The 26,121-nt window shown below is 58.4% G+C and overlaps 1 protein-coding gene across 1 annotated transcript; it reads right to left on the reverse strand.

The window, feature by feature from the left end:
- Nucleotides 1-397: 397 nt before the first annotated feature.
- On the reverse strand, nucleotides 398-9,662 carry KIF7 (kinesin family member 7; the record flags this gene model as incomplete). The annotated part of the gene is made up of 18 exons (XM_084531568.1): nucleotides 398-1,137; nucleotides 1,226-1,375; nucleotides 1,458-1,656; nucleotides 1,769-1,975; nucleotides 2,165-2,380; nucleotides 2,648-2,824; nucleotides 3,247-3,372; nucleotides 3,623-3,820; nucleotides 3,920-4,122; nucleotides 4,496-4,630; nucleotides 4,908-5,017; nucleotides 5,259-5,431; nucleotides 5,837-6,064; nucleotides 6,203-6,340; nucleotides 6,680-7,211; nucleotides 7,994-8,411; nucleotides 8,546-8,746; nucleotides 9,359-9,662. 18 exons carry the CDS (start codon nucleotides 9,660-9,662, stop codon nucleotides 800-802), a joined length of 4,053 nt encoding a protein of 1,350 aa, XP_084387694.1. The 3' UTR covers nucleotides 398-799.
- Nucleotides 9,663-26,121: the final 16,459 nt, after the last annotated feature.

Consider the following 26,121-nt stretch of genomic DNA (forward strand, 5'->3'; position numbering starts at 1 on the left):
GCAGGTACCCGGGGCTCCTCCACGTGAATGGGGTCAGTGCCATGGCACAGGACTGTATTTAACCTCCCTTACAGCTGGAAGGGAACACTATTTAAGGCCCTTTATAGGCAGGAATGGAAAATGATGTTGACCCAGGGCTGCTTTTATCCTGGATGCTTCGATTGCACTGCTGTCTGGAGCTGCTTTTCCTACTTCGTGTAGGAAGCCTGCCAGCTCAGGCTCTGTGGGCAGAGGAAATGCTGAACTCCTGACTGGAAAGCAGTGTTGTGAACAGGTATTTGTCACGGTTATTCTGAGTGCTTACAGAAGCAGGTACTCTAGATCCCATGCAGTGAGCTATAAATAAAACTTTCCTGCATAATCCGAGTAAATGACCACTGCAGCCTCTGGCAACTGCTTCATAAAACTCACTCTGCTTTATTAGAAAAGTTACAAAAAGTTCCTACAAAAACCTATTTACAAATTCTCCGAAACTGCTGAGCAAGCCCTGCGGCAGGGGCTTCCCAACTGTAAACAAGTTCTTAGTGTCAGAGGCCAGGGAGGCATTTCCCCTGTCCCGGTGTTCGAGCTGCAGCAGGTGCAGGAGGAGAGGCGTTGGGTCAGTGCTGTCCTGCGTGGCAGCAACGTGGAGTGTGAGCTGTCCTGCACCTTGCACGCTTGTTTCCCTTACAGAATTCCTGTCTCTTTCTTCCTTGGGCATCTGAAATGTAACAGCGTTGTAGCCAGGCTGGCATAGGGGGCAGAAAGGCTCCTGTCAGCAGTACCCCCTCCTTCCTCCAGGGTAGCGTGAAGCCTACACCTAGAGCGGGTTTTTCCTGACGTCGATCATGGCTGGATGGTGCGGCATGGGGCTCACGTTCAGGCTGGCTCGGCGGGGCTCCCAGCGGGGCTTGGCGGGAGGGAGGCCCCGGGGCAGCTGCACCTCGTGGGGCTGCCCAGCCCTGAGCAAGTGCTCCGCGTCCCTCCGGGGGTCCCCGGGGCTGTCGCTGGGCAGGGAGGAACGGCGCCAGGTGGATGGCAACGGGGCGTGCACCAGGTCCCTGCTCTCATCCCGCAGGCGGTGGCTTTCTTCAGCGGCAGCCAGAGGCACGGGCAGCTCCCCAGGGCAGGGCTCCTCGTGCGCGTTTCTCTCCATGCCTGCAGGGAAAGAGAGGAGCATCAGCATCTCCACTCAAAGCCCTGCCTCGAGCGTGGTAGGGAAGGCAAATCCCAAGCCTCCTCTCACCTTTGGGCCCTCCCGGCTGGAGACTCAAGCTGCTCAGCCTCTGGCTCAGCTCCTGGTTTGCCCGCAGGCAGCGGCTCAGCTCCTTTTCCAGCAGCTGGATCCTCCCCTCGTACTGCAGCTTGCTGCTGGCCAGCCCCTCGTCCATGTGCTCTGTGAAGGGAAACAGAGGCCACTTCCAGCTCTGAAGCACGCGAGCGGCGTCGCTGCTGCTTGCAGGGAGCTGGGTGGTTACCGCGGCTCTGCTGGAGCAGCAGCTGCACGCTCTGCTCGTGCTCCTTCTGCTGCAGCGTCAGCTGCCGGTCCGTCTCCAGGCGCTGCCGCTCCAAGGCCACCTCCAGCCAGTGCACCAGCTGCTGCTGCTCCTCCAGCTGCATCTCCAGCTCCGAGAAGGCGATGTGCTGCCGGTGCTGCTCCTCCCGCAGCGTCACCACCTGCCGGAGGAACAGCTCAGCTCCTGCCTCGCCCCGCTCTGCCTCCTCCAGTTTCCTCGATGAGGAAAACGAGAGGTTGGTCAGCCCCTACGGCTCCCCCCGGCGCTCCCACCTTGTCGAAGTACTTGCAGAGCAGAGCCCGGGTCTCGGAGGAGGAGAGGTAGCTGAGCTTGGCCATGAGGTTCATCTCGCACTGGGACAGCAGGCTGGCCGAGGCCCGCAGGACTCGCTGCCTGCACGTGATGGACTCGTTCTTGTACTCGATGGCTGCGTCCAGTGCCTCGATCGCCTCATCCAGCTGGAACAAGATCCGTTCTTCCTGCCGGGGCAGAGCTGCAGTTACCAGAGAGCAAAGGGTTTGCTGCCTAACCCCTGCCCTCGAGCTTTTTCATCTCCTGGCCAAGACAACGCTGATGGGAGGTTGGGATCTGCCCGGTTTGGGGATGCGGAGGAGCATCTGCTGCTGGCCCTGTGCTCAGATCTTTACCTCCAGCCCAAGAAGAGGTACCTCTGGGGACAGCAGGGTGCCCTGGCGCAGCTTGTTGTCGAGCTCCAGCCTCTGCTTGAGCAGCTGGTCCTTCTCCTGCCGCAGGCTGTTGATCTCCTGGCGGATCTGCTGCTGGTCCTGGGCGCTGCCGTGCCGCAGTTGCCCGCTCTTCTCAGTCAGCTCCTTTTCCAGGTGCTCCAGGCGGCTGGACACGCGCACGATGTCGTCCGTCAGTGCCTGCAGCAGAAGATACTCGATGGATCTGCTCCAAAGAAAAGCCCCCAGCCCCTTTTCACCCCCTCCATAAGTCAAGTGACCCCCACGCACACATAAGCCAAGGATTTCCAAAACAATGAGGTCAGAGGCCCAGCACAAACAGGCTCTCTGACAGAGGCAGATTTTCCACCTGTTTTCCAATACCATCACCTAGCCTGGTTCTGCCAGACCTGGGACAACACTGCTGGAAATGGAGCGAGGGGCAGAGGTGTCACGTTCTTGTCCTACCTGGCTGGAGCGCAGTCTCTTGCTCTCCAGGCCGTTCTTCTCCTGCAGCAGGGCTTCCTTCTTGGCCACGATAGCTTCGCGCTTCCTCAGCTCATCCTCCAGCTCATCTAGGGCCCGGCGCTGCTCGAGAACTTTATCCATCTCCATGTCCAGCCACTTCTTCTGCTCCTCAATTTTCTGAGGGAAGGAGGCAAAAAGCACGTGCATGTGTACAGACAGCAGCAGCACCAGGACTGCTAGTCTGAAGAGCAGGGGGGTTGACTCCATCTCTGCTAACCCAAATGGCCCAGACTTCACTGTTTTTATCCTCCTAGCTTGCCAAAACACAGCTGAGCCAAATCCCCAGCTGCCCAGGAGCCCCTGGGGGGCTCCATCTCCCACCACCCCCCTTCTGCGAGCAAACGCAATTTCACAGCTTCTCTACCGATGCTTTAGGAGAGATCCTGGCCCTGGAGACAAGACATGATTTAAGTCTTCTGCTACCAGATGCAAGTGCCGTTACGGACTGTCCTCCTTAAGGGGAGGATGGATTCGTAACCAAGTGTGCTAGGTCTCGAGCTGAGGCACCAACAGACGAGGCAGGCTCGCTGTGCCCGTACCTGCTGCTGCTCCAGGCTGATCACCGAGCCGTTGCTGCCGCTCCGCCGCTTCCTCTGGAAAGCTGCGATTTCCTCCGTTTTGATGCGCAGGATTTTCTGGTGCTGCTCGTGCTTCAGTTCCAGTTCCTGCATGGGAAGGAGCAACTGCTAGCCTCGAGGGGTGCACGCTGCTTGAGAACCGAGCACCGTGGGCTGCTGGACGGGTTATGCTCCCAGCCAGCTCTTTGGGAGCTCTTAAAAAAGAAACACAGCGCCCGCCACCCTCTCTCCAGCCTGATGCTGAGATCACAGGCAGCATCAGCTACCTGCCCCTGCCCAGCCCATCCATCACCTTCACAAATGCAGCAGTCGCACAGCTGCTCCTGCCAGCTCCTACCTTGACACGGTGCTGCCGCTTATTCATCTCGGCCTCCAGCCGCCGCTTCTGCTCGCTCTCCTCCCGCAGCCGCCGCTGCAGCTGGCCCTGCTGCCGCCGCATCAGCTGGATGTTCCTCTCCAGCTCCTGCACCCGCTTCTCGCTCTGCGCTGAAAGTGACACCAGCCTCTCCGTCGCCTGCTTCTTCTTGCACAGGACCTGCCCGGGGGGTGAAACTGCTTGGTGGCCCCCGAGCCCTTGGCAGAGCGTCCCCAGCTCCCCCGGGGACAGAGCCAGGCGCCCTCCGTTCGCACCCACCTGCGCCTTGCTCTGGGCAGCTGCCACGCGCGTGCGGTACTCCTGCAGCTTGCGCTTCTCCCCGGGGTCCCACGGCTCTTTGCCCTCCAGCTCCTGGAGCTGCTTCTGGCTGTCACTCAGCTCGGCCCGCACCTGCTCTGCCTCCTGCTCCAGCTCGCTGATCTTCTGGCAGTACTGCTTGTTCAGGGCCTGCGCGTCCTTGCCTGCAAGGCAGCCCCTCTGCAATGACCTCCAGCTCCCCTTCCCTCCCAGCCGGGCCAGACCTTTCCCCTCTGTCCAAATATTTTTGGCAGGTGGCTACAGACCGAGTGCAGGGACTTCCAGCCCTCCTCCCCCAGCTCCTTTCAGCAATTCTAGGCACGGGAATTTGGGCAGAAACCAAGGGGAAAGGCCTCAGGCAGCAGGAGGCAGAGGGAAGCAGTGCCCTGCTGCCAGCAGAAGGGATGGGGCACACGACAAGGGAAGGGGAGGATGGAAGCAGGGACCAAGCATCCCACCTAGGAGGAGATTTCACAGGGGATGTGTGCACGTTCCCCGACCACCCCCTGCTTATCTGCCTCTCCAGCAGCTCTGCACCTGTCTTAATGAGCTCCGTGATCAGCTCCTCCTTCATGCGGATGTTGATGGCCAGCTCGCGGATCTTCTGCTGTGCTTGCACCAGCCTCCACTCCGAGTCCTTCCCTGGAAGGCGATCCCGCCTCCGGCAGGCCTCTGCAACACAGATTCCCAGATAAGGACTCTCCCATCCTCGCCAGGGGACAGAAGGGCAGTTAGACCTCAGAGCTGTAGCCAAGAACCGCCCCGAGTCACCTGCTGCGTGCACCGGAGCAGGCAGCTCGTCCCACATCCCAGCAGGCCAAACCTCTCCCCAACAGAAGCAGGGAGAACGTTACCTGCTCCACTTTGTCCCCGAGTTCAGCCCGGTGGGACGCAGTGCCCTCCTATCAGAAGGAAACCCCCAGTCCCACCACCTACAGTTGCCACTTGCCTTTTAGCAGCTCCAGCTGTTCCTCCTGCATCAGGCGGGGACTGCCTCCGCTCAGCTCCTCGCCCAGCTTGCTGCACGCCTCCCTCTTGCTCCAGTTCTGAATCCCATTTCTGGAAAGAGCAGCACGTTAATCAGCTGGGGCTGCTCCCAGCAAGGACCCTGAGATCCACAAGAGTCAGAACAGACGCTGGTTAGCTCCCCAGTGAGCTGACAGCTGTCTCTGCAGCACCACTGACCCCACAAGCAGCATTTGCGTCTACACCCTATGCAGAGGAGGCTGAGCTCCCTGCTGCAGCACAGGCTCCCACAGCTTCCAGGGCAATGTAGGGTACTGGGACAGCCTCAACTCACCGGCGCTGGCACAGGGACTGTTTCTGTTCCCACTCTTCCTCCTCTTCCGAGGAGAGCTCTGCCAGCTTCTCTGAGTCCTGGCTGAGCTCCCTCCTCAGCACCGTGTCTTTGACCTCTGTGCTGCTGGGCGGACGCTGCGTGTGATTCGGGTGACAGCCTGCCAGGTCCTCGTCCTGCCAGGAGGGATTGCTGTCAAGCTGCCGGGGCAGAGAATAGGAAAGAGAGGAAATGTGCCACAGGAGAGCCAGTGATGGCAAAAGCAGCTGAGTCTCAGCTGGGAATCGCTATTAGGCACGCAGGAAAGCCACAAAACAGTGTTTGCAGGAGAACTGAGTTTTGCTAGAGGCAGACAGCTGCTGCTTAGAAGCTGAGCAAAGTCTTCAACCTGCCACTAATATCAAAGTAAGAGCCTCAGTTTGGAAGCTTGAGCTTTTCTCGAGACAAGAATCCTTCCTGGTGTGCATGCTGAGAGCAGCTTTGACCAGATTCATGTTCAGGGGTGGGAATAGCAGTTCCTATGCTGAAGGGAATCAGAGCAAAAAGGCAGCAGCTCCTCAGGGGCAGACCTGTGCTCTCACCTTCCTACAGAGGACCCTTCCGCTCTGCTCGGCAGGAAGGAGCCCCGAGGGAACCCCGCAGAGGCCGTGGGACTGCGCAGCAGCCAGAGGGGCCGTGTGAGGTCTCTGGGCGGCAGTGACCACGTGAAGGTCTTCCAGCAGTTCTGGCACACACAGGTTTGGCATGGCCATCTCTAGGCGCACGTGCAGCTCGGAGATCTTATCCTGCTGTTCCTGCAGTTTGTCGCTCTGAAAGCAACAAGAAAAATGTCATTCCATACATGTGGATCCCAGACCTGCTGCACAGGAGCCCAAAGGCCAGGTTGTACCTGCCCTAATGCCTGCACTGGGGAAGGCCCAATTTATGAAAGCAGAGCCCAGAAATACCTGCAGTTTGTACTGCTCCATGGCATCCTCCAGGGCAGCCAGGAAGTCACGGTTCTCCTCCTCCAGGCGCTCCACTTGTCTCTGCAGCTTGGCCACGTGCTCGTCTTTGACGGTCTCACACCCCTTCTCTGTGTTCACCTGTCCCCAAAATACAAGAGAGGCTACGTCAGCATTCACCTTTGTCCATCCCTCCCTGTGCTGGCCTCCATAAGGGCTCTGCAGGCACAGCTTTGCGGAGGTTTTGCTTGTGAAATCAATCTCCCAGCTGCAGCTGAGACCAAGCTGTTGCTGTCTGCAACACGCTGTGGGAGCACCATGGCTTCCTGCCCCCCTGCGGCCTCTTGGCCACGTTGCTTTTCCTCCACTCCCTCTCCTGCTCCTTCCACCATGTGGCTGCTGCTCTCCGCAGCAGCGGTGGGACAGGGAAACACCACCTCCTCCCCACCTCGGCGCTGAAACACCTCGAAGCCTCGTCACCTGGCCTTTTGCCAGCTTCGAGCCTCGTGCGTCGAGGCCCTGCTCTTCCGCGGAGGTGCTCTCGATGCCGCTATCCAGCCCGGCCGAGGTCAGCTCGCTCCTCTCGCTCTCCACCGCGCACAGCCACTCCTTCACCCGCAGGATCTGCTCCACCGTCAGGTTGCTGTCCTCCTGCAGCTCCGTCAGCAGCCGGTACGCGGCGTCCGTGCAGGTCCTGTAGTGAGCACACTCCGCCAGCAGCCGAGCTGTGGGGTCTGGGGCGCTGCGTTTGGTGGTGTCGGAGCGGTTGATGATGCGGGTCTCCGAGCGGTGCCGCTGCTCCAGCGCCTTCTGCAGGTTCTTTATCTGCCGGTGAAGCTCCTCGACGTGCTCCGTCTCCTTGCGGCAGTTCACCACCGCCTTGTTCTGGATGTTCTGAGCTCGGCTGGCGTAGTTCAGCGTGTTGAGGCTCTCGTCAAAGTCGGAGGAGGAAGGGCTGACGCAGGCTATCATCACAGTCTGGGCATTCCCTCCCAGGGAATCTTTCAGGATCCTGGGGGAAGCACAGACACAGGTGATTAAACTAGCTGAAATACAAAATAATGCAGGAACCCAAAGGTTTCCAGCCCTTTTCAAAGGTTTTCAAACCCAAGGAGAATGATGTTCTGGCTCTGCAGCCAGCTCAGCACTATTGCAGTGGGCAGTGATTAAGCAGAGGACTCACAGCTTGCACCACGGCAAGTTTCCATCTGCGTAATGCCTGAAGCTGCGTGCTACCCAACTCTGCGTTCCTTGCTACGTGTGTGCTGCGAGGGAACGTGCTGGAGACTGCAAAGGGCACCTGCTCAAGCTGAAAACTAACCGTGGGGCGGCTCGTCACAGGCAAACCACCAAGCAAACCGAACAGAAGCATCTTTAGTCACTGCCAGGCAGGAATGGCCTGAACACCCCACTGCAGATTCAGTATCATGACTTAAGCAAGCCTCAAGCCTCCTCTTCTGCAGCACCACAACGAGCTAGCATGAAATTGGTAGCCTGGCCTCACTGTTCTTCAGCTTTCCCCACATGAAACCTCCCCCACAGGGCAGACTTACGAAATGCCAGACCAGCAGAGCTCTCACAACCAAGCAGTCACACCGAGAGCCCTGGTCTGCGAGCAGAAGGGGTGACTCGCCCTGCAAGCCCCTCTCAGTTAGCTTGGGGTCTCTGCCACCAAACCTGGCAGGCTGGGCATGGGAAAGGCCATCAGCTGGCCAGAAAGCCACAAAGGAGCATCACATCCCTCCTGCTGGGCCACCAGCCATGAGATTGTGGGGTGCCAGTCCCGATCTGTACCTGGTGATTTTGGAATCCCTGTAGGGGATGTGGCTGCTCTTCCTCCGAGGGTCCCCCAGGGCGCTGATGACGTTGCCCAAGGCCAGCAGCCCGCTGTTGATCTGGATGCTCTCCTTCAGCCTCTCCCCCGTGTTTCCAGTCTTCACAATCCGCTCTGAGCCCGCCAGGTCCACGAAGTGGAACTTGGAAACCAGGACCTGGCCCGAGGCGGGGACCGAGGGGTGGTTGTGGAGGGCGAGGCGGGTGAGGCGGCCGGCCCCGCGCCGCTGCTCCATCGTCACCGTGAAGATGGTGTGCGAGCGGCTCGACTGCGCGTTGATGTGGGTGGCTCCCGTGTGCTTGGCTGTGTTGCCCATCTCCAGCAGGCTCAGCACCTCGTCCAGCCCCTCCACCTCTGACTCCTTCACGCCGCTGAGCACTGCAACGGCAAACAGAGCCCTGGCCGTAAGGGACGGGCTACCTGAGGAAGGCCTGGCCCTGCTTTCAGGTGCCTAACCCCAAAACGGCCTTGGGAACGGGGAGAAAAGGGAGCCCGAGAGCAGCCACACGTACCAACGTTCCCCTTGTCATCCTCGCGGATCTGGATGTCTTTGCTGGCTGTATCCACCTGCAGCAAGTCCCGAAACTCCTCCTTGTATACCTCCAGGTAGGACACCCGCACCGTGTAGTCAACCAGGTCGTTCTCGTCAATGAGCCTGAAGGTCTCGGCCATGGCTCGCGGGATGATGCCCTGCTCATCTTCATTGATGGCAGCTGGCAGAGAGAAACGGACACGGTTACAGGATGCAGTGAGTGCTGTACTGGCTGGGGACGGAGGCAGGAGCCAGCCTGCAGCACACGTTGCTTCTAGAAAGGAGCATCCACGCTGCCTTCCCACCGGGAGTGAAGGCTAAACCTCCCTGGGGGTGTTTTATTTAAGACACTGGACTCAGGGGTAAATCCTATCCCAATTCTGTCCTGCATAGCAGTGGCAGATCTGAGCATACACTTCTTCCTAAGGTGCATTACATCGTGTCTGAAGCCGCAGTGTGCTTCCCTGTGAAACCAGCATTACTCCAAGAACCTTCCTAGCTCAGAGAACTTTTTGGTTTGTGCTCGGAGACTGCATTTATCTGCCCGTGGCACTGCACCGTTCAAGTTTTAAACCATCCTGCTTTTACCTGAGGCAGCCCCCCAAACCAATGGAGCCCCCAGAGCGGCTGGGGAGCCGAACGCAGCCTGGGGATGGGGACAAAACCCAGCGGGTGCGAGGCACGGAGACCACCGAGCATCCCGGGGGGGGGCTCCGTGAGGGGACCAGGGGCCAGCAGCCCCCCTCTGCCCCCTCAGAGCCCCCCCCCGGCCCCAGGGGAGCCCGGTACCCACCGACGCTGGCCTCGCCGATGGTGTACGTCTTGCCGGAGCCGGTCTGTCCGTAGGCGAAGACGGTGGCGTTGAAGCCCTGGAAGAAGGCTCGGAGCAGGGGCCGCACACAGGCGCTGTACACGGCCGCCTGCCCCGCCGCCTCGGGCAGCACGGCGGCGAAGCGAAAGCGGCGGCGGTGGCCCAGGGCCACCTCCCCGGTGGCGGCGTCGCCCCGCAGGCAGGGCCGGTGGCCCCGCAGCACCTCCTTGGGCAGCAGCGGCCGCACCCGCACCGCCACCCGCACCGCGGCCCCCTCCGGGGCCATGGCCGGGCCCGGCGCGGCTCCGCTCGGCTGGGCGCGGGGAGATGGCGTCAGGAGGAACCGCCCCGCACCGACACGGGGGGAGCGGGGACGGGATGGGGCCGGGACCGGGGGATGTGGGGGGGAGGCTGCGAGGGGAGGGGGGCAGCGGGCGGCATGCGGTGCCCCATCAGTCGTGAGGTGCCCCAGCAGTCGTGATATATACCCCGTCGGTCATGAGATGCCCCGCCAGTCGTGATAGAGCCCATCAGTCGGGTCGTGAGATGCCCTGTCAGTCGTGAGATGCCCTGCCAGTCGTGATATACCCCATCTATCACAATATACCCCACCAGCTGTGAGATGCCCCATCAGTCATGAGATACCCTGTTGGTTGTGATATACCCTGTCAGTTGTGAGATGCCCCACCACTTGTGAGATGCCCCATCAGTCATGATATACCCCATTGGTCGTGAGATGCCCCATCAGTCAAGAGATACCCCACCAGCTGTATCTCACCAGTCAGTTGTGAGATACCCATCAGTCATGATATGCCCCGTCGATCATGATATACCCCATCGGTCACGATATAGCCTATTGGTAGTGATATACTCCATCCATCATGAGATACAGAATCACAGAATTTTCTAGGTTGGAAGAGACCTCAAGATCATCGAGTCCAACCTCTGACCTAACGCTAGCAGTCCCCACTAAACCATTTCCCTAAGCTCTACATCTAAACGTCTTTTGAAGACTTCCAGGGATGGTGACTCCACCACTTCCCTGGGCAGCCTGTTCCAGTGCCTCACAACCCTTTCGGTAAAGAAGTTCTTCCTAACATCTAACCTAAAACTCCCCTGGCTCAACTTAAGCCCATTCCCCGTCGTCCTGTCACCAGGCACGTGGGAGAACAGACCAACCCCCACCTCGCTACAGCCTCCCTTGAGGTACCTAAAAAGAGCGATAAGGTCACCCCTGAGCCTCCTCTTCTCCAGGCTGAACAAGCCCAGCTCCCTCAGCCGCTCCTCGTAGGACTTGTTCTCCAGGCCCCTCACCAGCTTCGTCGCCCTTCTCTGCACCCGCTCAAGCACCTCGATGTCCTTCTTGTAGCGAGGGGCCCAAAACTGAACACAGTACTCGAGGTGCGGCCTCACCAGAGCTGAGTACAGGGGGACGATCACCTCCCTAGCCCTGCTGGTCACACTGTTCCTGATACAAGCCAGGATGCCGTTGGCCTTCTTGGCCACCTGAGCACACTGCTGGCTCATACTCAGCTGACTATCCACCATCACTCCCAGGTCCTTCTCTGCCTGGCAGCTCTCCAACCATTCCTCTCCCAGCCTGTAGCTCTGCTTGGGGTTATTGCGCCCCAGGTGCAGGACCCGGCACTTGGCCTTGTTGAACTTCATGCAGTTGACCTCAGCCCATCGGTGCAGCCTATCCAGATCCTCCTGCAGAGCTTTCCTACCCTCAAGCAGATCGACACACGCACCTAACTTGGTGTCATCTGCGAACTTACTGAGGGTGCACTCGATGCCCTCGTCCAGATCATCGATGAAGATATTAAAGAGGACCGGCCCCAGCACCAAGCCCTGGGGGACGCCACTAGTGACTGGCCTCCAACTGGATTTGACTCCATTCACCACGACTCTTTGGGCCCGGCTATCCAGCCAATTTTTAACCCAACAAAGCGTACGCCAGTCCAAGCCACGAGCAGCCAGTTTCTTGAGGAGAATGCTGTGGGAAACGATGTCAAAAGCCTTACTGAAGTCAAGGTAGACCACATCCACAGCCTTGCCCTCATCCGCCAAGCACGTCACTCTGTCATAGAAGGAGATCAGGTTCGTCAGGCATGACCTGCCTTTCATAAACCCATGCTGACTGGGCCTGATCACCTGGTGGCCCTGAAAGTGCCACGTGATGACACTCAAGATAATCTGCTCCATGAGCTTCCCTGGCACTGAGGACAAACTGACAGGCCTATAGTTCCCCGGGTCTACCCTCCGGCCCTCCATGTAGATGGGCGTCACGTTTGCTAGCCGCCAGTCGACTGGGACCTCCCCCGATAGCCAGGACTGCTGATAAATGATGGAAAGCGGCTTGGCCAGCTCCTCCGCCAGCTCTCTCCGTATCCTCAGGTGGATCCCATCTGGCCCCATCAACTTGCGTACATCCAAGTGCCGTAGCAGGTTGCCAACCATTTCCTCATGGATAGTGAGGGCCACATTCTGCTCCCCATCCCCTTCCACCAGTTCAGGGTACTGGGTATCCAGAGAGTAACTGTTTTTTTTTTCCTCGTCTTTTGTAACTAAGTTCCCCCTCGCATCCAGGAAAGGATGGAGATTCTCCTTAGTCCTCTGTTTTGCGTTGATGTATTTGTAAAAACATTTTTTGTTGTCTTTAATGGCAGTAGCCAGATTGAGCTCCAGATGAGCTTTGGCCTTTCTAATTTTGTCTCTGCACTGCCTCGCAACATCCTTATAGTGATCCCAAGTAGCATGCCCTCTTTTCCAAAGATCGTAAACCCTCTTTTTTCTCCTAAGCTCAAGTCACAATTCTCTGTTCAGCCAGGCCAGTCTTCTTCCCCGCCGGCTCGTCTTTGGGCACGTGGGGACAGACCGCTCCTGCGCCATTAAGATTTCCTTCCTGGACTCAGGAGTCCAGCCTTCCCGGACTCCTCTGCCCTTCAGAGCCGCCTCCCAGGGGACTCTGCCAACCAGTGTCCTGAACAGATCCAAGTCGGCCCTCCGGAACTCCAATACAGCAGTTTTACTGGTCCCCTTCCCGGCTTCTCCAAGAATGGAGAACTCTACCATTTCATGGTCACTCTGCCCAAGACACTTTCCAACCGCCACACCTCCTACCGGTCCTCTGTTTGTGAAGAGAATGTCTAGCAGGGTATCTCCCCTGGTAGGCTCACTAACCAGCTGTGCCATGAAGCTCTCTTCCACGCTCTCCAGAAACCTCCTAGGCTGCTTTCTCTGGGCTGTGTTGTGCTTCCAGGATATATCTGGGAAGTTGAAGTCCCCTATGAGAACAAGCGCTGACGATTTCGCAACTTTTGGCAGCTGCCTGTAGAACTCTTCATCCGTCTCCTCATCCTGGTTCGGCGGTCTATAACAGACCCCCACCAGGATGCTTGCCTTGTTGGCCTTCCCGCTGATCCTAACCCATAGGGACTCAGCCTTAGCATTCCCAGCCTCAAGTTCCACAACATCAAAACTGTGATATAGAGAGCCACAGCACCACCCCTTCCATGCTGCCTGTCCCTTCTGAAGAGCCTGTAGCCAGACACTGAGTAGCACTCCAGTCATGAGAGTGGTCCCACCACATTTCTGTGATGGCAACCAAGTCGTAGCCTGCCCGCCGCACGATGGCTTCCAGCTCCTGTTTGTTACCCATGCTGCGTGCATTAGTGGAGATGCACTTCACTTGGGCCATTGCCTTCTCTCCCAGCCTTGCCGTTGTCCCCCCGGCACAGCTCTAACGAGCCTTGTTTCAGCCCCGTCCCCCATCTTACCTAGTTTAAAGCCCTCTCAATGAGCCCCACCAGCTCCTGGCCTAGGATCCGTTTCCCCCTTAGAGATAGGGAGACACGATTATGTAAAGGGCAATATCTGGGTAAATATGACAACCCTCACCCCTCCCCATCTACCCCCAAATGTACAGCTCCTCCAGGATGTACGTGCAGGAGGAGCAGGCAAAGACAGGCTAATTTAATTCAGTTCTACTTTGGGCACCATGTTCCTTCTTCAGCCTTGATTTTGTGGCTAGAACTGAGTCTTCTCGTGATACAAAAGCAAGGCCGATACAAAACTAAGGCCGATACAACAATTTATCAAGTTCAGCAATCCCTTCAGCTTGCTATACATCTTTTCTGTTTTATCCTCGTTGTTTCAAAGAGAAGAGAGAAGCCACAAAAGGCACTATGTCCCTTAAGGTGGAGTCAATCTTCAACATTGACCCTTGCGGAAGGGGACAGGCAGGGCTCCACAGTGTGCTGAAGGGTGTTCCCCGGGGTATGGGACACGCTGGATGGCAAGAGACACGAGAGCAAACGGGGGCCTCGGCAGATCCTGAGAGGAGCCCGGTGCCCACAGGCAAGCTGACTTGAGGAAAAAGGACTCCACAATCAGTAAGACTGAAAAGCAGGTATGTTTATTCAGCGCTGGGCAGAACGGGGGGTAGTCCCACCAAAGACGTGCGCACCCGACGTGGCAACTTGCCTTGCTTATCTACAGCGAAGAGTTACATAGGCCTGAAGCTTCACATACTCATCACCTGTCCCCGCTTCGTCTTAAAATGAGTCCCAAGCAGTCATTGCTGGAAACTCTTCCCATCTCTGCTTGCGCAGTGTGTCTTGGTGGTGGTCGTCGGGGGCCGTGGGGATGAAGGTTGGGGACTCTTCCTCGTCTCCGCTCCTTGACCTCTTGTCTCTGCGCAGACTCAGTTGCTCCTTGGCTCTTGTCCATCCGCAGGACCAGTTTCTGCCAGTTTCTTAAGACAGGCTCCCAGTCTTCGTGGGAGACTGACCTTGGGAAGGGGCCCACGGCTTCTTGCTTTAGGTAATTTGCACAACGCACCACGGTTAGCAAAGACACTGAGTAGCATCCTAGCTTAATGCCGTCAGCGCTCTATCTCGACTCGGTGAGATTCCCCCACCTCCCTCTCTCCAAGCTGCCCCTGTGCCCCTGCAGGGGACACCCGGCCCTCCCCGAGTCGGCAGCTGGTCACAGAAGGGCCCTTTGCTATGTCATTGGGGCACTCCCCACTGCTGCCTGTAAAAGCCAGAGCAGCCAGCCCTGCCACCCAGTGTCCGGCACGGCTGTGACGGGACAGGGCAGGAGCACGAGGCTGCGGAGCAGTCCCCGAGCATAGCCCGCGTCTTCACACAGCGCCGAGCCATTTCCGTGAGATTGCCTCTTCTCTACCCTCAGCCCGCAGGATGGGGGAGAGACGACCACCCAGTAGCCCCATGCTGGCCTGGGTGGAGCCCGAGGCTCGTCAGGAGAACACAGCTCCCACTGAACACCATGGGCCGCTGTTGAATGGTGAGCGAGGGCCCCCGTCAGGGGGAGCAGGGCTGGGGCTAGGGAGCGGGGGGGCCAGCAAGAACACCCTGCTCAGCGTCAGGACCAGCATGGCAGCCCAGCCCCAGGACACCCCCAGGGAGGTTGTGCCAGGGGAGCAAGCACGGGGCTGGAGGGAGGCCAGAGCTCCTTCCTCTGCTCCCTCCTGCCTTTGGCCACCCTCTACAACCCTCCTTCTTCTCCAGCCTTCTTAGAAGCTGACAGCTTAGCTGTCTACCAGGAAGAAGCGAAGAGCTTGCACAGCATCCTGGCCTTCGTCCTCAGCACACAACGGGTAGGTGTGGCCTTGCCATGGTGGCTGTGCCTGTGTCTCCTGAGGGTCGCGCAGCTCTGCTGCCAGGATGCTGGCGGGCTGCTGGCGAGGCAGAGCTGCCGCCCTCCAGGAGCCCCGCACAGCCCTGAGCCCCTCGAGGCTTTGGTCCTGCTGCCAGCCATGGGTCTCCCCTCTCACGCTCCCCGTTGTTCTCTCTGCCACCCGGCTGCCAGGATAAAAGCCAGAAGATGAAGTTCCTAAGGAGCGTCATCAGAGTGTGCAGAAGCGCCCTGAACTGCGACCTGTGGAGCGGCCTCGATGACTTCTGCACCAAATACCAGCTGGCAGAGCATATTAAGGTGAGGGGACACCCCCTGGTGGCTCTGGGAGGGGTGCAAGGGCAGGCTGTGGGGACGGGACTCTCGAGGGCTTTGGCGGGGCCAAGCGCTGCGTGGACACTCAGCTGCCTCTGACGGCCTTGGGGCCATTGAGAAGCCCCGTGAGCAGCAGGGAGGTGGCAGGGCGGCCCTCTGGTGCCACTGCTGGCTGGGGGCACTGGGGCTCCACCGGCCCTTCTGACCTGGACCAGCTCTGCTGGCGCTGCCGAGCTGTGCCGCCCGATGCCCGGTGCCATCCCGGTTGTGCTCTGCAGGTGCTGCTGGAAGACGAGCCCTTGGACGTTCTGAACACAGCGGTGCAGCAGCAAGCCATGCTTGCACTTGGCCACTTGAGGTACGTGCCCAGCCCCTGCTCTGGCCCTGGGCCCGGCTTCCAGGCTTCCCCTGTCTAGGCAGCAGCCTGGCAGTGCTGGCCGCGGGGCCGCTGCTCGCCAAGCCTCGGGGCTTCTGGAAGGTGGAAGGCAGCCCCCATGGCAGGGACCAAGGCCCCGCAGTGCTGTGTCCTCCTCCCTGAGGCCCTGAGGCCCTGCTCCCAGCACCGTGACAACGAGGCCCCTTGCTTTCTTTGCAGCTATGTCAAGTCAGTGCTGGAGGGCAGGAAGAAGAGCATCCTGCTCGCCTGTTTCAACAGTGTATTCCTGCTGCCCTCACACGAGCATTTGGAGGGCCCGAGCCGCATCAACTACTTGGAGGTATGCTCTGGGAGAGCTCTTGGAACACCCATCCCTCTGGGTTGATCCCTGGCTGCTCTGTGCTGAGATCTGTGCAGATCCCGGCAGAGGGAGAGGGACTGGAGATCCACTGCCACCCCTTTGTTGTCCTTGCAGACCCTGGATGCCATGGACAACATGCTGGAGCTGTTCATCGGAAATTCTCCTGTCTCCGGCTTCTGGGAGCTGCAGGACATCTTGCAGGTCTGCCACTTGCCAAGAGCGGGGTTCCCAGGGGCGCTTCCTCACCCGGAGGGAATTCAGCATCCACTCCGGAACGGACAGGCCCTACTTCAGTGCCACGCACAGGCAGCACAGGGCAGGAAGGGTGCCCGCCTCCCTTGGGGGAACCGGGGGCTGCCCACTCAGGTCTTCTGGCAGCCCCGTATCCCCTGGCTGCAGACCTTTCCCCTCCACAGACTCCTCCTGTGTCGGAGAAAAGCCTTGCCCATGGCGCTCCTGGGCTTCCTTTGCGTCAACGCAGCGGCAGGAATTGGACCCCTCTTCCGAGGCACTGCACTGGTCACCACTGGTGCTGCTGCTGTCCACCTGCCTCCTTGTCCGCGGTGCTTTCCTCCCGAGATCGGAGTGCTGCGGGAGCCCAGCACTGATGCTCCTGCTTTAGCGGGCATCAGCTCCCAGGGCAGACCAGCACTTTCTCCCCTCACAGATTCTGCTGCCCTTTGCCAACTCCTGCAGCGAAGTTATTTGCGAGAGGGCCGTGGGGAGGGCCGTGAAGCTGACCAGCTGGCTAGCCACAAGCTTCTCACCGGAGGTAAGGAGCCACGCACCCCTCCAGCCAGCCCACCTCCCCTTCCCCGCAGACCACATCAGCCTGCAGCTCAGGGGTGCTGCCGAGGCAAGCCCGGCTACAGACCCTCAGCTAGGGCTCAGCCCTGAAGCAAGGGCCTTCAGCCCTCCTTTGCCGATGGACCCCGATCCTGGGGGATGTTCCCAGTCCCTGAGAGCACTCTCGGGAGCCAGCTCTGCCCCCCGTCCTGTGCAGGCCTCAAGCGCCCAGGGAGCACGGTGGCAGAGCAGGCATGGCCAAGGCTGCTGACTCACCTGGGACCCAGCCCTGGGCACACTCTTGGCTCCAGGACTTTGGCCCCAGCTGCCTCCCACAGCACTTCCCTCCTCTCTCTCTCGCCCAGGACCACAGCGCCGATGGAGGACCCACGAATGGATGCACAGAGTGCAATTTGCCTCTCCTGGGACAGTTGGTGGGATGGCTCCTCCTTTGCCACACTTGCAAGAGCTGGCAGCTACGATGGGAGGCTTTGGATGCCCTTCATTACCTCTTCCGATTCCTCCAGACAAACAGTAAGAGAAGCTGTGTTGGGCTTCCTTCCCCTCCAGACACAGGCACTGCCTGAGGCACTTGCTTCTTTTCCTAAGTAGTGCCATGGAGCGCTCTTGTGGAGACCTCTAGAGTGGTCTTCCTAGAGAGAGGATCCCTGTATGTACCCCTCGTATCCCTGCACTACAGCGCTCCAGCCCTTCGAGCCACCCCCCACACCTCAGTTAGGCCAAGAGCGTTTTAGTTGTGCGATTGCACGCAGGGCTCTCGTTCCTTTGTGTGTCCCAAGCTGGGAGCATTTGCATGCGTACCCCTGAGGCACACGTCACCCCTTGCTCTCTTGCCATCTCTGTTGCTCCCATCAGATGTCTGCCTTTGCTTTCCATCTCTGTCCAACGCTTCCTCCCTGGGCTCTGCAGCATCTCCGCCCTCCTCAGCCATTCCTACTCAAAAGCTCTTTTCGCCACTTGGTAAGCCTCCTAACAAAAGTGGCTTGTCCTTGTGAATCTTCTTCTTTTTGTCCCCCTCCGCTGCCGTGTTTAGGAAGAACAGCACCAGAAGATAATCAACAGCCTCAGGGGAAAGCTGAGGCCATACCCTGGCTTCCTTCGCCCACTACCACGGACATTGCCACGGTAATGAGTTCCTCCCTTCCTGGCACACTTGTCCCAGCAGCAGCAGGAGACTTGTGGGAACACAGGGCTCCGGCATCAGTGCGGCTGGTGTGGCCTCGCTGTTCTGGCCCGCGCGGTCCTGCTGTCCCTGAGTAGGACCTCTCCATAGGCGGTACTCCAGCCTCACAGCAGCAGCTCCTCCTGGCCCTCCTGGCCACCGGCAAGCCCCACATATCTGCAGGGCCAGCACCCTGGGCCCGTGCCTCCAACCCTGGTCCCTCACCCCGAGGGCTCTTCTCAGCCCCCACCACGCAGGGACTGCAGCCCCTGCTCCCTGCTTTCCCGTGGGCACTGCTGCCAGCACGGCCAGGCATCTGTCTCCAGAGCTGCTCTCACCGCTCAGTTCTGCAGCACCATCGGGGCACTTGCTGCAACGTGTCTTACGTCCCTTCCTCCTTGCAGAACTTTGGAAAATACCTCCAGCAGTCTCAGAGGACAGACATCATCCTCCAGGTCATTGAAGCCCTGAGAGACTCCAACATATACGACAAGCAGGAGGCCAGCAGTGTGCTGGATATGGCCATCGAAGACCCTGCCTCCTGGCTGACCGACGTAAGTGGCCTGTAGTTGGATTGCCCTGCCCGTTAGCCCATGTCAGGCCCCGCTTCCTCCCTGCCACGTCCAGCCCTCTCAGGCACCTCAGGCAATCCCTGGAAGCCATCCCAGAGCGATGGGAAGGGCAGTTGTGTGAGTAGTGGCTGAAAATACGTCTGCACTCCACTTTTTCCTCTCCAGGTGCCAGAGATCGTGAGGTGCATCTACAGACACGTGGAGTGCATCAACACGGCATCAGCCCGGCGCAGCCTGGACATCCTCATCCTCTGGCTGGCCAACCAGCGGCCAAGGGAGGTGGCCAGCACCCTGCTGCAGATCTCGCCATCATCTGACAGGCATGCCAACCTTCAGGGCTTCTTGTATGGGAGGGGAGGGGACAGGACACATCCGCCTGACACATCCACAGCAAACTGCACGCTGCGTTTCCAGAGCAGGGCCCTCCACGCCGCCATGCTTTCCAGCCGTGGTTCCTTGGCCACAGCCAGGGCAGCCAGAGCTGAGCAAGCCAGCCAGGATCCCTGCCACCACAGGGAACGTCATCTCTGCCCTCTCCTGCTTGCCTGGACAAGGCTCCCAGGGCACCCCAAGGGAGGGGGGCGGCAGGGCCAGGGCTGCAGGACAGCCTGGGGCCTGCGGGGTCTGTGCAGGCCACGGCGCTGGGGCGGAGTGTGCCCTGCTGACTGAGTGCTTCGTCCTTGCAGCACTGCCCTGGCCATGTGGGAAACCATGTTCTCCCAGAACCAGACGATGGAGAATGTCCTGAGGGAGACACTTAGCGTGCTCCAGGAGCAGAAGCTGCGCAGGCTCCCAAGCTTCATCCCTGACGACAACTGCGTCCCTCACTTGGCGGTGAGTTACTGGACGAGGCCTTGCTCCTCTTCAGGGCCGTGTGTGTGCCTCTGCCCATCTACCCCCAAACTGGCAGCTCCTCCAGGACGTCCGTGCGGGAGGAGCAGGCAAAGAAAGGCTGCTGGGTGCTGCCAGGCACAGGGCACTCAGGGGCCCTGCGGCCTTCCACAGCCACAGCTTCCCTAGGACAGGCTGCCTGGCCCTGGGGCCCCTGGCCTGAGGCGCCGGGAGAGCCAGGAGCTGCCTGCAGCCTCTGACAGTCTCTCAATGCTGTGTTCCTTTCAGCTGCTGGCCCACCCAGATGTTGGAGAAGACGACTCGGGGGCCCTGCACCATCTCCAGAGGCTCTTGAAGCATCCCAACCGAGTGACGCACTCGCTGGTGCTCAGCACTCTCCTCCGAGCGTCAGAGACACCTGTCACGGTGAGCAGGGCACACTTCTGTGAAGGCCGGTGGGCCTTTGTCCTGAAGGTATCATGGCCTGCTCCCGGCCAGCTGGGAGGGCTCTGCTCTGCCCGCAGCTCTGTGGCGCGGAAGAAATGGCCAAGAAATGAGCTGGCCATGGAGGGGCCCAGCGGCTCTCTGGGGAGCTTTCCATGCATGCCACGTACCTTTTGGAGCGGGTCCGAAAAGGGGGCACAGAGTCTTTGCTCAGCTGCCCTCCTTTTCCTACCCTTGCTCCCCTCACATACGCAAGGGCTGCCCATGGCCATCGCCTGTGTGGTGGCTGCTGCCCGGTGCAACTCTCGTGCTGCCTCTGCGCGAGCAAGATGGCAGCCTGGTGCTCTGGCACCACAGGCTTCTGCCCAGGGTGGCCTTTCATCGTTTCACCAAACGGAAACTCTGTCCTTCCTCCAGGCAAGAAAACTTCCCGTGCTGCTGCCAGGCATCATTCAGGGCCTGCAGGTTGCCAGGGCTGACACCAAGATGAAGGCCCTGCTTCTCATCGGAAACGTGATGGACCACGTGAAGAGGAAGCAGGCCAGCTCCATCGCTCTGCAAGTGGCTGGGGACATCCTGCCACTGTTTAACGATGTAAGGCTGCTGTGGGACCTGAGCCCACAAATGGGCACTCTCATGACAGCTGCCCCCCGTGAAGGAGGCCTCTTACGTTCCCTCTAGTGGGGCTGCGTCCTTTCACTGTGGCTACAGATCTGGCCACAGCTCCTTTGAGCACACTCTGATTCTGTAGCACCTCCGTTCACGTCAGCCACCCTAACGCCCCTGCTCACCGCGGGCAGGGAGCAGCTCTTGCTGAAGTCTTCCTCTCTTCCTCCTACCAGGAGTGCAGCCAGCTGCAAGAGCTCTCCATCTGCCTCTACAACAAAGTGATGCAGGCTGCGTTGTGGCGCCACAAGAGGCAGCTGAAGAAGGTCGTGCAGAGGAGCCTGCTCCCACTCTTTTTTCACCTGAGTGACCAGACCCAGAGCGTGGCCAAGGTGCGTATGGCATACCTGACTAGAGGGACTAGCAGACTGACACCACAGGGGTTGCCTGGGCGTCCGGTGACAGGGCTGAAGGCAACCGGGCACTTGGCACGTGCGTCCCCTCGGGGTGCAGCCGCCTGTGTCGCGGAGAATGGGGGCACAGCTCCCCTCCTTCCTTATGGCAAACGCAGTTCACACTCACCCCCCACTGCATTATCCCACCGTGGGCTGGGAAAGGCCTGCAGCCCTGCCGAGAGGTGGGGGTTGCCAGGTCCCCTTCCCTGGGCTCTGGTGCCATCTCAGCCTCTGCTGCTCTGCAGGCCTGCCTGGAAGCCCTTGTCACCGCTGCAAACTTCCTGAAGAAGGAAAAACTCAAGCACCTGGCACAGACAGAGCAGACCTGGAGGATCGCAGAGTGCTTGGTAAAGACAACAGCTCTCTCCATACCTCAAAACCCCAGCCCCACAGGGCTCGTGGCTGGGAGATGGGAATGGCCTGAGGGGAAGGGGGGGTGTTGGCAGGAGGGGGTGGTCTGTCCAGCTGGGCAGGGTCTGCAAGCCCCGTAACCTTGCGCTCTCTCCAGCTCATGCAGAACAAGAGAAAGGTGGAGAAATACCTGCAGCAGAGCCTGCCGTACCTGCAGCACGCTCAGGTCACCTTGCGGGAGGCAGCCATCAGATTCATCGGTGAGCCACAGCCTCCAGGGTCCCTCTTTTGTCAGCCTTTGCCAGCCCCAGTGTCCCCAGAGTCCCCCCCGGGACTGGGTCCCCATGCAAGTGGGCCTGGGGGGCGCCTTGCAGGCTTCTGACAGCAGCTTTGTGCCTAGGTCTTGCCGCGCAGCACTGCAAGGACCAGAGCGAGAGGAAGATCCATGAAATCTGCGGCTGTGAGTGAGGGCAGCGGGGTGTGGGTCCATGACCGGTGGGGCAGGGGGCATTCACCTTTCTCAGAGGGAAGGGAGAAAGTTTGTATGGCCAAAAGCTCGGTTGGGGTTGAAGCTGGCCAGTACCGGGGTGGCTAAGAGAAAGGGCTTTTCTGGAGTATGTTCCGGGGTGGCAGGCTCTGCCCGCAGTCTCTGCAGACAGGTGGGTTTCATTTCTGCTCTGTTGCTCTCCATTGCAGTCCTCCAGCCCTTGCAGAATGACGAGGAGGAAAGTGTTGTGTCTCTGGCCACTCAGACCATCTTCATCCTGACACATCCAAGGGAGCAGCTGACATCGGGCTGGTGCCGACGGGCACTGTGCTGCTGCCTCTCCTAAGCCAGGGAGAGGCACAAAACCTTCAAATGTTTGCATTCCATTAAAACTCCAACAACACGTGCAGGGCCGGGGAATCCTTTGCATGGTGTGCTGAGCATTCCAGCCTCTACCGTAGTGGGCAGCCGTAAGGGTTTTAGGTGGTGTGGTGGGGAATGGCTTAGGAGTGGTGGCTTGTGGAAAACGGACTCCACAATCCATAAGATTGTAAAGTAGGTGTGTTTATTCAGCGCTGGGCGGCACGGGGGTAGTCCCCCTGTGAGAAACAAAGTTGTGTTTTTGCAGTACAGAACTACTTTTCTGTATTGCACGGTGGTTGTGTAGTCATAACAAGGAGAAATGCTAAGGAGATGAGTGGACGGTAGAAGGCCTCGCTGTTCCAAAATAAGTTGGAAGCTTGAGACAAACAGGATGAGCAGTGTGAGAACAGTAAAACAAAGATCACAAGACCTCAACGCACAAGAAGGGAGAAATTAAAGGGTTGAAAACAAGAAAAATGGTACATATATGGTATAGAGGAGGGTCGAGTAGCTTGAGAACCTGTAGTACTCTGCCAATGAGGAAACAGGGGAGGTGATCAGGGGCTGGGCAATAGGGAATAAAAGGTTAGGATTTGTTTACTAAAATGCGCTCCGGAGTGATGGGACGCCCGCCCTTGCAATCGTGAATAAAATATCTTCACAGAAGATCCTGTCTGAAGAAAGTTATTTGAGATTTTTCTCAAAGTTGTGCGTACCTGATGCGGCAACTTGCCTTGCTTATCTGCAGCAAAGAGTTACGTAGGCCTGAAGTTTCACAGCGCGCCCGTACATATTCATAGCCTGTCCCCGCTTCATCTTAAAATGAGTCCCAAGCAGTCATTGCTGGAAACTCTTCCCATCTGCGCTTGCGCAGTGTGTCTTGGTGGTGGTCGTCGGGGGTCGTGGGGATGAAGGTTGGTGACTCTTCCTCGTCTCCGCTCCTTGACCTCTTGTCTCTGCGCAGACTCAGTTGCTCCTTGGCTCTTGTCCATCCTCAGGACCAGTTTCTGCCAGTTTCTTAAGACAGGCTCCCAGTCTTCATAGGAGACTGACCTTGGGAAGGGGCCCACGACTTCTCTCTGTAGGTAATTTGCACAAGGCACCACGGTTAGCAAAGACACTGAGTAGCATCCTAGCTTAATGCCGTCAGCGCTCTATCTTGACTTGATAAGAGTCTCCTAACTCCTGCTCACAGAGGAATATGGTCGAGGAGGATGTCTCTCTCTCCCTGTCCTGATGGGGAGTATAACGAAGATCAAAGCACAGTGGTGAACTCCACCTGCACGAATCCTTGATAAACAGGAGCAAAGAGCAGGTTCAGTGAATCTGTGGTACGGGCCGAGCTCAGCGTTGTGTGCATGGTACTTGTGTACCTCTGCATAGGTGCTGCCTGGGGGATCCCTGGGTTGGTGAGGTAATGAAAAGAAATAGTGGTAGCAGCAGTGCTGTAGGAATGGCCTCAGTGAGGGGTCCCAGGAGATGCCCCGTGGCAGATAAAGCCCGTTCCCTCTGGCTCCAAAAGCAACCGCTGTCCAAAGCTGGACCAGTGAGTGACGCTGCTGGTGCCTGTGTGAGAGCGCATCTAAGAGAGGAAAACAAAAACCAGCAACAACAGAAGCCACTGTGCATCAGTCATGAGATGAGTGAGCAAGAAACAGTGGGAGAAAGAGCCCTGTAGCCAGCACGGTGAGTGAAGGAGGGGGACAAGGTGCTCGAGGTGCCAGAACGGAGATTCCCCTGCAGCCCATGGAAAAAATGCTCCCAATGGAAGCCTTTGGGTACACCTGAACTGCCTTGGGGAGCCTTTATGCAACCCCACACACAGCAGGACTCTGCTCTTTCTCTCTCTCCAAGTACTAACACACACAGAATCACAGAATTTCTAGGTTGGAAGAGACCTCAAGATCATCGAGTCCAACCTCTGACCTAACGCTAGCAGTCCCCACTAAACCATATCCCTAAGCTCTACATCTAAACGTCTTTTGAAGACTTCCAGGGATGGTGACTCCACCACTTCCCTGGGCAGCCTGTTCCAGTGCCTCACAACCCTTTCAGTGAAGAAGTTCTTCCTAACATCTAACCTAAAACTCCCCTGGCTCAACTTAAGCCCATTCCCCGTCGTCCTGTCACCAGGCACGTGGGAGAACAGACCAACCCCCACCTCGCTACAGCCTCCCTTGAGGTACCCATAGAGAGCGATAAGGTCGCCCCTGAGCCTCCTCTTCTCCAGGCTGAACAAGCCCAGCTCCCTCAGCCGCTCCTCGTAGGACTTGTTCTCCAGGCCCCTCACCAGCTTCGTCGCCCTTCTCTGCACCCGCTCAAGCACCTCGATGTCCTTCTTGTAGCGAGGGGCCCAAAACTGAACACAGTACTCGAGGTGCAGCCTCACCAGAGCTGAGTACAGGGGGACGATCACCTCCCTAGCCCTGCTGGTCACACTGCTCCTGATACAAGCCAGGATGCCGTTGGCCTTCTTGGCCACCTGAGCACACTGCTGGCTCATACTCAGCCGACTATCCACCATCACTCCCAGGCCCTTCTCTGCCTGGCAGCTCTCCAACCATTCCTCTCCCAGCCTGTAGCTCTGCTTGGGGTTATTGTGCCCCAGGTGCAGGACCCGGCACTTGGCCTTGTTAAACTTCATGCAGCTGACCTCAGCCCATCGGTGCAGCCTATCCAGATCCTCCTGCAGAGCTTTCCTACCCTCAAGCAGATCGACACACGCACCTAACTTGGTGTCATCTGCGAACTTACTGAGGGTGCACTCGATGCCCTCATCCAGATCATCGATGAAGATATTAAAGAGGACCGGCCCCAGCACTGAGCCCTGGGGGACGCCGCTAGTGACTGGCCTCCAACTGGACTTGGCTCCATTCACCACGACTCTTTGGGCCCGGCTATCCAGCCAGTTTCTAACCCAACGAAGCGTGCGCCAGTCCAAGCCAAGAGCAGCCAGTTTCTTGAGGAGAATGCTGTGGGAGACGGTGTCAAAAGCCTTGCTGAAGTCAAGGTAGACCACATCCACAGCCTTTCCCTCGTCCACCCAGCACGTCACTTTGTCATAGAAGGAGATCAGGTTCGTCAAACAGGATCTGCCTTTCATAAACCCATGCTGACTGGGCCTGATCGCCTGCTTCCCCTGCAAGTGCTGCGTGATGACTCTCAGGAGGATCTGCTCCATGAGCTTCCCTGGCACTGAGGTCAAACTGACAGGCCTGTATACCCCATTGGTTGTGATATACCCTGTCAGTCGTGAGATGCCCCGTCACTTGCGAGATGCCCCATCTATCACGATATACCCCACCAGTTGTGAGATGCCCTATCAGTCGTGATATACCCCATTGGTTGTGAGATACCCCGTCAGCTGTGAGATACCCCATCTATCATGATATACCCCATCTATCATGATATACTCCAGCAGTCAGTTGTGAAATACCCATCAGTCACGATATGCCCCATCGATCATGATATACCCCATTGGTCATGATATAGCCTATTGGTAGTGATATACTCCATCCATCACGAGATACCCCATTGGTTGTGATATACCCCATCACTTGTGAGATGCCCCATTAGTCATGGGATGCCCCTTCAGTTGTGAGATGCCCCGTCACTTGTGAGATGCCCCATCTATCACGATACACCCCACCAGCTGTGAGATTCCCCATCAGTCATGAGATGCCACATCAGTCACAATATACCCCCTCGGTCGTGAGATGCCCTGTCAGTTGTGAGATACCCCATCCATCACGAGATGCCCCATCTGTCACGATATACCCCCTCGGTCACAAGATGCCCCATCACTTATATGGTCTGCGAGGCACCCCATCAGCCCCAAGCCCCTCTGCCAGTCGTGATACGCCCGTCACAAGCCGCTCTGCTGCTCCCCACAAGCCCAGTCGAGTCGGCGGGGAGGTGGCGGGGGACACCGGGGTGCCCGTTGGCAGGCGTGGG

Source organism: Aythya ferina (genome assembly GCF_964211825.1).
Source record: "Aythya ferina genome assembly, chromosome: 11".
Classification (NCBI taxonomy): Eukaryota; Metazoa; Chordata; class Aves; order Anseriformes; family Anatidae; genus Aythya; species Aythya ferina.